Source organism: Petromyzon marinus, chromosome 10 (assembly GCF_048934315.1).
Source record: "Petromyzon marinus isolate PM22_M1 ecotype Great Lakes invasive population chromosome 10, UKy_Petmar_22M1.pri1.0, whole genome shotgun sequence".
In the NCBI taxonomy this organism is placed as follows: domain Eukaryota; kingdom Metazoa; phylum Chordata; class Hyperoartia; order Petromyzontiformes; family Petromyzontidae; genus Petromyzon; species Petromyzon marinus.
In genome coordinates, this window is record NC_133676.1 from 7,168,238 (window position 1) to 7,178,317 (window position 10,080).

The window sequence follows — 10,080 nt, forward strand, 5'->3', positions numbered from 1 at the left end:
CAGGAGCCTCAAAGCCGTGTTGCTCCATAATGGTAACAAGTACCCGTCTCTTCCCCTGGCTCACTCGGTGCACCTCAAAGAGGATTACAACAGCATCAAGACCTTGCTGGATGCCTTGAAGTATGATGAGTATGGCTGGGAGGTCATCAGAGACTTCAAAATGGTGGCATTCCTGATGGGTCTCCAAGACGGTTTTACAAAGTTTCCCTGCTATCTTTGCCTTTGGAACAGCAGAGACACCAAGGCGAACTACCACAGGTGGGACTGGCCAGAGCGGACCGAGTTCTCTGTAGGGAGGAACAACGTCAAGTGGGAGCCACAGGTGGACCCCCAGAAGGTGCTGATGCCACCACTCCACATCAAATTGGGCCTTATGAAATCATTTTGTCAGAGCTGTAGATAAGGAGTCGGCAGCCTTCAAGTACCTTCGAGACTTCTTCCCTAAGCTGTCTGAGCAAAGGTCAAAGCTGGTGTCTTTGTCGGACCACAGATAAAGAAGATCCTGGAGTGCAATGAATTCCCCAAGAAGCTCACTAGTAAGGAAAAAGTGGCTTGTGACAGCTTTGTCGCAGTGGTTCGTGGATTCCTGGGCAATCACAAGGTCGAAAACTACGTGGAGCTGGTTGAAAATCTGGTGAAGAACTACGGCACAATGGGCTGTAGGATGTCCCTCAAAGTCCATATCCTTGATGCTCATTTTGATAAATTCAAGGAGAACATGGGAGCATACTCGGAGGAGCAAGGGGAGCGCTTCCACCACGATATACTGGACTTTGAACACCGCTACCAAGGACAATATAACGAGAACATGATGGAAGACTACATTTGGGGGCTGATTCGTGAAAGTGAATTACAGTATAATCGTAAATCTCGAAAAACTACTCACTTCTACATCTTTTGTAGTATTTTTTGTATTATTTGAGTATAAATGCATGTACATTTTTATTCATGTCGGTTTTTTCTGACTTCATGTGAACGAAAAGACACAAATTTGCCCGTTTTCTCATTGAAAATAGGTCAATTTAAAAATATCACTGTCCTGGTCACAAAAGCAAAGTTTGTGGGGAATAATAGCCATTTTCTATACCTTTTAGGCAATTCAGAAATATCACTTACTACCCAGGAACAAAAATTGTATTACATAGTGTCACTAAGGGGAGCAAAAATAACAAAGCAAATCCGGGCATAGTTGTCAAGACTAAAATCTAAATGCTATTCATCAATATTAAATATTTTTGGATTCCTGATAAGCCACATCCATGACCTTTTTCTTGAGAAAGCCAACGCGTTTAAATTAAAATGAGTAGTCTGCAAAGGATGGCATGAGCACATTAAAATTATTTTATAAATGCTACATCTTGCAAAGGCTACAGGTAGGACCAAGACTCCGGTGGTTTCTACCTTAGCTACTTTGACATCTTCCTTTTTCTTGGTGCCCTGCAGTGACTCAAGGTGGTGTCTGGCACTGTCATAGTCCACCAGCTTCCGTCCACGTTTGGAAATGCGTGACTTCAAAGACAGACATAATAACAGCAAGTTAGTTAATTACACTTTACATCGCAAAACCTGTGTCATAGCTCTCCAATGTGTTTCCTGGTTGTAATGTGTGTTGGTCGGCAGGATGTCTGATGTTTCACTTCACGAGCTGAGAGCGTTTTCAGTTCCTTAATAATGAACAAAATCTCCCAGGATGCATTAGACAAACGTGGGACATGATGCCTGAAGGATTGAGAAAAAGTAACTCCCAGAATCAAGTGGCAGCTCCAGCACGTAGAACGAGATGCGTTGGACCATCGTGTTGAGCAATGGCTCGCACAAACCTTCAAGTTTATAATAATTGTCTTACTAGAGGTGGAGGCAATTCAACAAGTGGAGGAAATGTAACATGAACGGTTCGTTGATCCGTGGTACCTTGATGTCGGGGAACTGTCCGAGGTACGTATCCAGAGTGAGGAGTGAGTGATCAACCAGCTTCTCATGGAAATCACCCCAGAGCTCATCGCTGTTCTGTACAAGATGCACGTAAGTGCACAGAGTCCACACGATTTACATAGCCAACATTAATAAAGTCAACATCATTTTAATAGTCAACATTATTTTAATGAGGCCATGGAGGTCAGGTTTGCTGCGCCATGTTTAATCTTATCATCTTTTCCCCTTAGTGTCCGTGCATACGAATTCAAAGAGAACACGTGCAGCATTGTAAATATACATAAATAAAGGGACAGTAAAATTATTTTGACAATGATTCAAAATGTTTCATTGCCCAGCCTAATTTTAGACTAATATGAGCTCTATCTATATTCGCGTGATGATATTAATGTTACAACAATATACTGAGAAATTATAAAAATATGTATTTACTCAACTGATTGTGTAGAGTTATAATAGCTGATTAACGAACTTGTTCACCGCTTATCATATGCACGGTATACATAACCATTGCACTAAGTGGCTGTGGATTACCTGTGAAATATCCTGTACATCTTCTTTTCCATGCCAGTCAGGTTCATAAATATCTTGAAGGGTTTCGTTCATCTTCTTTGAAGATTCATGCATTGCTGCAGGGACATAATCCACACTGAAAACTTGACAGCAATAATAATTAGTTGTTTATATGGAGCACCCTCAGAGTGCTTTACACGTAATAAGTGACTTACATCACATCTCAAACTTTTGAAAGGTCACCCCTCTTGGCAGTTGTCCCAGTGCTGCACAAGATGACTCATTCATCTGCCAGTCGTGAGCAAGGATTGGTATTTGTAATTTCAGTATAGACCTTTCCTCGATAACATCAGATATATGACATGTTTTTTTTTGTTAGCTGCACCGCATTGTCTAATTAAGAACAACTGCCTCAAGACAAAGAAATACCTTGGTATTATTTTACCTGGTGACCCAAGAGAATTCATTTGTGTGTGTTACAATGAATGAGAAATTTGCAGGAATTTGTAACATCGTGGTATTTACCTTTTACAGCCGTAAGGTAGCCTCGTAGTTCCTTCTGTAATCGGCTTCCCTCGTTCTATCCAGGAGAAGAAAAAAAACACTGAATGTGAGCACACCAAACTCTCAAACCAACACCCCATAACCATTACACTGTTGCACTTTTAAATGATAACAGTTATACTACGTCATCCGTTTGAAATGCACTTTTAAATAACAGTTATATTACGTCATCCGTTTGAAATGCACTTTTAAATAACAGTTATATTACGTCATCCGTTTGAAATGCATTTTTAAATGATAACAGTTATATTACGTCATCCGTTTGAAATGCACTTTTAAATAACAGTTATATTACATCATCCGTTTGAAATGCATATATTACATGGGATGTTTATTCATGCCAATACTGTAAAATTACTTAAGACGCAGTCACAAATTTTCAATCTTAAGCCTCAGCGCTTTCAACATTATTTCTGCCTTTTTTAATGTACAGAATTAGCAGGTCACAGCAACACAATTACATAGAGGAATCATCCTTTTGGGCCATCCATTAAATGCATTACCTCAAATCAACAACAACACAATTAAAAGTAATGAAGTTAAACGGTCCAATCATGTGTTTGTTTAGAATAAGCTCATGCCAATATGTGGTAAACTAATTTATCCAAGTGCTTAATGTGATGTGACAAGCGTGCTGCCTTGCCGTGCTGCCAAGGTGTGTGTGTGTGCATGTTTGCTCAGGCTGCATTCCCTGTGTTTCTTGCCGTGAACCCGATGTCATCACATTTATAGAGCCGAGCAATCAAAAGGCACTCTTATGCAATTACTATAATAAATGCTTCTGACTGATGAGTTTGGGAGGGGTTGAGTGTTGAGTTTATTTCACCTACTGAGATTTCGACCATCTGCTTTGAAGACAAGAAAGTGCGTGACCATGTTAATTGTGGTTTCTTTGAAAATGTAAGATATTTTTCTTTGAGTCAAAAGTCCTATTAATGCACGGTGGGGGGCAGGGGGGGGAGTGCTCGAATTTCCTTTCTATACTCAAGTCACGTCCACAGTCCTCACATCTCATTCCACCGCATCATCCTTCCATCTCACCCCAGCTCTCCCCTCTACTCCTTCTGCCCTGCATCGATGGCACCTTCATAGCCCTTTTCAATGCATTCGCTTCGTTTATTCTCAAACCGTGCGCAAATTTCTAAATCTCTCCTTCCTAAACTCCTCGATATCATGAATATCCCCACCGCTAACTTCTGAATTCCTCCTCGTTTACCATTTAGAGATATTCCCAAATTCCAGATATTCCAAACTTTCCATATTACTTAACTGCCTATTTTAGCAAGACCCTCCCAAAGAGGACACAATGGAAACAAGGCCACAGAATAGCTATGCCGAAACCAGGAACTGGCATATTTTGCTATTAATATATTGTGTGTACTTTTTCATTGCTTATTTTAAGAATGTACAATCACTGCTGTCCCACATTTAGCTGTGATACATACATACTGTTTGTTGAAGTTTTGCACTTGTTCTTCAAACTGTACGTCCTTCGTCTCATCCGCTTTTCCCAACTTCTGCAGGACCTGCAAAAAAATGTGTGTTACAGCACCGTAAAAAAACAACAGGCTATTTTTATAGCTAAACTTACAACGACACTTAAATTGCAACTTTTAATTACTAATCACGATTACATAATTGCATTTTCATTAACCTTTGAAAGAAACTAAAGAGCCAGCAGCCGTTACCTTTAATGACACAAATATTCACACTCCTAATTCATCATGCGACTAGACGTGCCTTTCAAATGCTCTTACGATGCAAGAGATCTTGCGATTACCTCCCCCCTCCCGCACAGAATTATGTACTTGATTAATAATGCTTAGCAAATACTTTGATTACATTAGCCCTCAAATCGATGTTTTATCAGGCAGCATTCAAGTCTGTTTATATTAAATTGATGGCGTAAACACGTGACACACCGTTGCCAAATTCGATTACAGTATGCGGTTTGTGCTTGACATTGGTGAACTCTTACAGAAGTGTGCCTGCGCATGCTAAACACAGCAATGTATAACATGTCTGTATCAAGTCAATCGTATTTTAACCTTCATCAATGACACAATAATTCATCTCTTCCAATTCCAATTTTATTCCTCTATCAGCACAGTATCTATGGCATGACATAATTGTACAGGCTACCAATCAATGCGCTTTTAGAGCCTTGTTATAAAATACGTCTGGTACAGCGAAGCACTCATGCGCTACTAGCTTGTTTAAATTCTTGAATACCATTAGTTATTTTCCTTTACACCAGAGAGAATCGGGGGGCCACATACAAATTAACGCGTGAAACCACGTGTAAATTTGCCTTGATTCTATTATCAACATAAACATGTTGACTGAGAAGGATATTTGACTACTCTCTCAGTTGTAACTTATCCTTTACAAAAGTAAATCCATTTTGCAGTCGGCCTTGGCCTCAGCCTTCAGGACTGGTCTTTCCTCATTAACGACTTGCCTCTCACACTTACTCGATTGAGAAAGAGTAATTCAGCCACCATGGACCACCACCCACTGTGTATCTGAAATGCGAAGAAAAAAACCAACACAACGGCGGTCCATGGCTCCAGGTTTAGGAGGCAACGCAGTCTGCTCCGCGTTTTCCGTTGTCAGGCGAGACTGCGTACACGCGGGTTAATTGAGAAACTGCAATGTGCCGGCTGTGGCTTCACCGTGTTCCTCCAAAAAATATTTATCCTGAAGCAGAAGATTAATGCTGGATACAAATGTGACTTGTAGCTTTGTTCCTCACCTGTATATTGATATTCACTGTTAATGTGCCATTTTATTGAGGGTCTACTGTGCGTTATCTGAGACCGCTTTGTTGTTATTTTTGCTGCCTTGCCCAAGCTTGATAAATGGGATGTATATAATTAATTGTCTGATTTATTTAGATTAAGTGATTTGCTCACCTTTTTCTCTATTTTGCACTCCTATTGTTTTTTTGTATTTTTTTGCTGTTGTAACTTGCTGACCCGCCCACACTGGACATCTGTGATGAAGAGCTTCATAGCTCATCGGATTCCCCCAGTCGAAATAAAGATTCTGATTATGAAGAGGACCTATGGACTCACCCAGAGACTCAAAAAGAAACCGAAATGAAACTCAAATGTGCTAACAGTGGCTTCATCCATCAGCTCTTTCTCCACCAGATGGGCACAGGCAGCCCACTTTGCTTCTCGTGAAAATTGCTGATGGAAGCACATTGTCTTTGTGTTCCAGTAATCAATTAGTCCATCTGTATGAGTCATTATCACATGAGACTGGAAACGTCCGAGGTGGATTTTGTTGTCGCTTCAACCTGGAGCCACGAAGTATCACTGGTGATACAATACGCATCAAAAGTGGGCCGATTTGACAAGCATTGTCAATGCCTATGGCAATGGACCTCAACCGAGGTATGCAAACTGAGCATCAATTTACTTTTAACTCAGGCAATTTGTTCATCACATATCTCAGTATTGATCGGCATGGGCATCTACGCAGTAGGGGCTGCCAACAATCAATGCACTTCTAACATTCAAAATGTAAAAAAATGCATGTGCTTCACTACTCATTCACAGATAAGGAACTACCTCATAAACAATGACACATGGTTAGGTGACGAGGACAGGAAGTTGCGTAGGAAACACAAGCAAAAAGGCATTTTTATTGCCATATTCTCACTTCCATTGCCATCACCACCAGCCACGCCCAAGTCTCCCTACAGCGACAACACACATATATGATCCCTGGCACGCCATTACCTCCCCCTGCTCAAGTCCAGGTTTAAGACCTTCCACCTCCCTCTGCTTACGACCGTTTATCTCTCAGTCTCTCTGTGAACTTTCCTCGCTCACGTGATTTCTGTTTTGCTCCGTTTTGTTTAACTGCAGCTACCAACTGCGTTACCCTTCTGTTCCCGATCCCCTTGATGCGCACACTCCTCCAGCACATAATCCTAAATTGTACTGCACTTCTATGGCATTCTCCTCTTCAGCAAAACGGCCACCAATTCCAATAACGAATGCAAGCACACGCACTCACAAGGTTTCCTTTCTTCTCCATCATTGCTCCCCCACACGTGTTCACGCTTTTGTGCAATGCCGTACCAATAAAATGTGGGTTCCCAATCGTCAACATTCGTGTGGGGTAGAAAACCCGTGGATTTGGTCATGAGAATCCCAATAACGTGGTATTTCTTTGGCTTTGTTTTTTTCTGGATGGTAGAGGATAAAGTATGCGATTGCTACAAGCTGTGACACTTTCCTTCATCTTGGTGTTTAATTATGAAACGTGCAATCCCCCGTGAGCCAAACTACACGGTGTTTGTCCATGAAGGTAACATCCATCCATTATTCAAGAATTATAGTTGGACAGCAGTTTAAGCTCGGTCGATAAAACTACACGCAAACACTTGGTCGTGTGATGATATGATCGTTTGAGTGTCATCCCTTTAAACCTCCCACGTGTCCGCAATGACGTTGGCAAATCACATTGTATAAAAATGAGAGACCCAGGTATTTGCAAATTCATCAAATGCTTCTGTTATGTGCTTTGAAAAGCACTCGTTTGGTTTTTAAAGGTTGAAGCACATTATATAAGGAAAACGATGCCTGCTTTTCAACCACGCAGTTCATACTGCTGTACGTTGATAGTTGTTCAATAATGGATTGCTTGGATGGGCAAACCACCATGCAAGCTTGCTTGGGCTACGTTGTCAGCAAAGGGCTATCGGTGCAGCAATATCCATCATTGCTCTGTCTGTCCTATGCTTCAACCTCGATACTCCCACTTTGACCAACCCGCACAGCGTGGGGAGGCCCTCTCTTACATGCACAGGCACAAAAGTGCATTGATATACCTTTACGGACACCCCGTGGACATGGCACACGCGCATCTCACCATGATGACAGAGATTAACTCCCCCAGGTTGCTAACAGGGGGCATTAAAGCAGCTCCGCTTCTGATGGAACCTATGGATTGTATCCAAAGGGGTCAAGTAAGGAAGCGGTGTGAAAGGCATGCACGTGTAAAAATAACGGCAGTTACGTCAGCCGATTGGACTCCGTAAGTATGACATTCAATCTATGGCTTCTCAGATTGGATTAGTGCATACCAACAGATAAGATACGCAAATAACATGACCTGATGGCGTATTTAATACAAATAAATTACAGCGTGTCCTCATAACTGTACGTAATCACCAAGTATAATACACCATCGACTTAATTTCTCTTTGGAAGAATGGGGAGATGCCACGTGACTAGCAACAATAAAAATGCAATGTTTGGCCCAACATTGGCATGAGGTTGGAACCGTTGGTCCAACATTGGCCCAACGTTCCATGTTTACTTGGAAGTAGCCAAAGCCGTAGGGAGAGATATTCCGGATGAGGTCTGTCGAGTGTGGAAATATGTTCCAGGACAGACCGGCTGAAATTAACGACTGAATACACAGGGTGATCCTCATTATAGATATCCCACTAAAATAAATGTGGAAAATTATGGGGAAAATATTTCAATGCATTCCATGTCACCACCCACCAATCTGACAATACAACATGCACGTAATGTATTCCGCCGTAAGATATGGAGCCATCGCTTCCCCAATATTCAATCACCTGTTGATAAGTGGGTCATCAGAAATCAGTGGGGTATCTACAAATGGATAACCCTACAGTACCGCAAAGCAGGTTCTCGGTGGAGCTGCGGCGCGGTAGCTCGCCAACTACACCCCAGTTCGATTCCCAGCCGTGGCCAACATCAGTAGCGAGTGATATCTATAAGAGGTCAAGGGCTCCCTCCTCTTTCACCAAACAACACTGATTAGCGACATGGGTGGGGTCGGTGTCTTCTTCTTCTTCTTCCAACAATGGTTTTCGACAAAAAGGTTGTAAATTATTACTGGATGTAGTATGCAAATGTTTGGTAATATTACTATCCACAAGAGGCCACGGCGTGTACAATGCAGGATATATAATTATTTGCAATATACCGTACTCCTTATTCATTCATTGCAGTGCATCGTAATCATAGCAGCATCGTACAGAATTTGCCATTGGGAATCGCCAGGATGAAAGGCCAGCCGTCCGCCACACGTGCAGCAAGACGGCGATGTTGGAATGAGTCGAGCGCATACGAAACATTTAATTACGATCACGGGGAATTTATTCATCCGTCCCAACTCCGTGGCGTAGCGCGGCGTTCAGAATGCACTACTTAATCTGCTGCTACCGAGCAGAATTAATTTAACAAACAAATGCCACCAAATGGTAACACTAACATTGTTTCAAATCGATGCAAAAAAAAAACCAGGTGCGTGTTATTTTGCGCAGAAACAGCTGGGAAAGAGTAAGAGCAGCATTTTGTTCCTTTGTGCACATCACACCCCACGTTTGCTCCCGTGCACTCGTTCGTTCGCGTTCCTCGATTAATTCTTGCGAGTAAAAGGCGTGCCCCCCCCCCCTCTCTCGACAAACACGACAGCACTGGCCACGTCGTCCGCATTGGTTCACAGCTTGCAACAATGCGAGTGCATTCCATCGGTGGCATTGTTTCCGCAAATTGGAACAATGCGGCAATCTACACTAAACACGGGCGCTTCTCCCGGTGCGCATCACCACTCCGACGCGCGTGCTCCCCATTCATTAAGCCGCTCGCTCGTTCGCTCCTGGATTCGTTCGCGTAATGATGGTGCGCATCCCTCCGCACACGCGCGCGAACGCATAGGTCACGCACATACACACAAGGTGTTGGCTGCTGCCCGGCCTGTACCTTCTCCTGGGCTCTGGTTATGCGTTTCTTCGCGTTTTTCGCGAATATGCCCGTGCTGGTCTTGCCCGGATCCGCCATGACGACTCCTCCTCCACCTCCTCCTCCTTCTGCTCCGCTTCCCCCTTTATTCCTGCACGGCGGCGGGGGCTTTATTTGTTTTGTTTAATTATTTACTCCGAATGGAATCGCTTCTTATCGATCCACGGCCGGATCGGGCATTAGCGAAAAGCAAATTGTTTTGGGACGCGTCGACAGCTCATGCGATGGTAGAGCCACGTGACTATAGCAGTCACCCTCCACGTGTTAATACGAG

General features: G+C 42.8%; 1 protein-coding gene across 4 annotated transcripts in view; it reads right to left on the reverse strand.

Annotated features, from left to right (window-relative positions):
- Positions 1 to 10,080, reverse strand: part of BIN1 (bridging integrator 1) — a 32,077-nt gene extending 21,997 nt beyond the window's left edge. Inside the window, exons 1-6 of one of the 4 annotated variants that reach the window (XM_032951558.2) lie at positions 9,768 to 10,080; positions 4,455 to 4,535; positions 2,971 to 3,025; positions 2,467 to 2,561; positions 1,912 to 2,007; positions 1,402 to 1,509 (exon numbers count right to left, since the gene is read on the reverse strand). In XM_032951558.2, coding sequence (XP_032807449.1) covers positions 1,402 to 1,509; positions 1,912 to 2,007; positions 2,467 to 2,561; positions 2,971 to 3,025; positions 4,455 to 4,535; positions 9,768 to 9,845 — 513 coding nt within the window. In that variant the 5' untranslated portion in view covers positions 9,846 to 10,080. The remainder of the gene's footprint in view (positions 1 to 1,401; positions 1,510 to 1,911; positions 2,008 to 2,466; positions 2,562 to 2,970; positions 3,026 to 4,454; positions 4,536 to 9,767) is intronic. The other 3 variants (XM_032951560.2, XM_032951557.2, XM_032951559.2) reach the window with 3 other exon arrangements.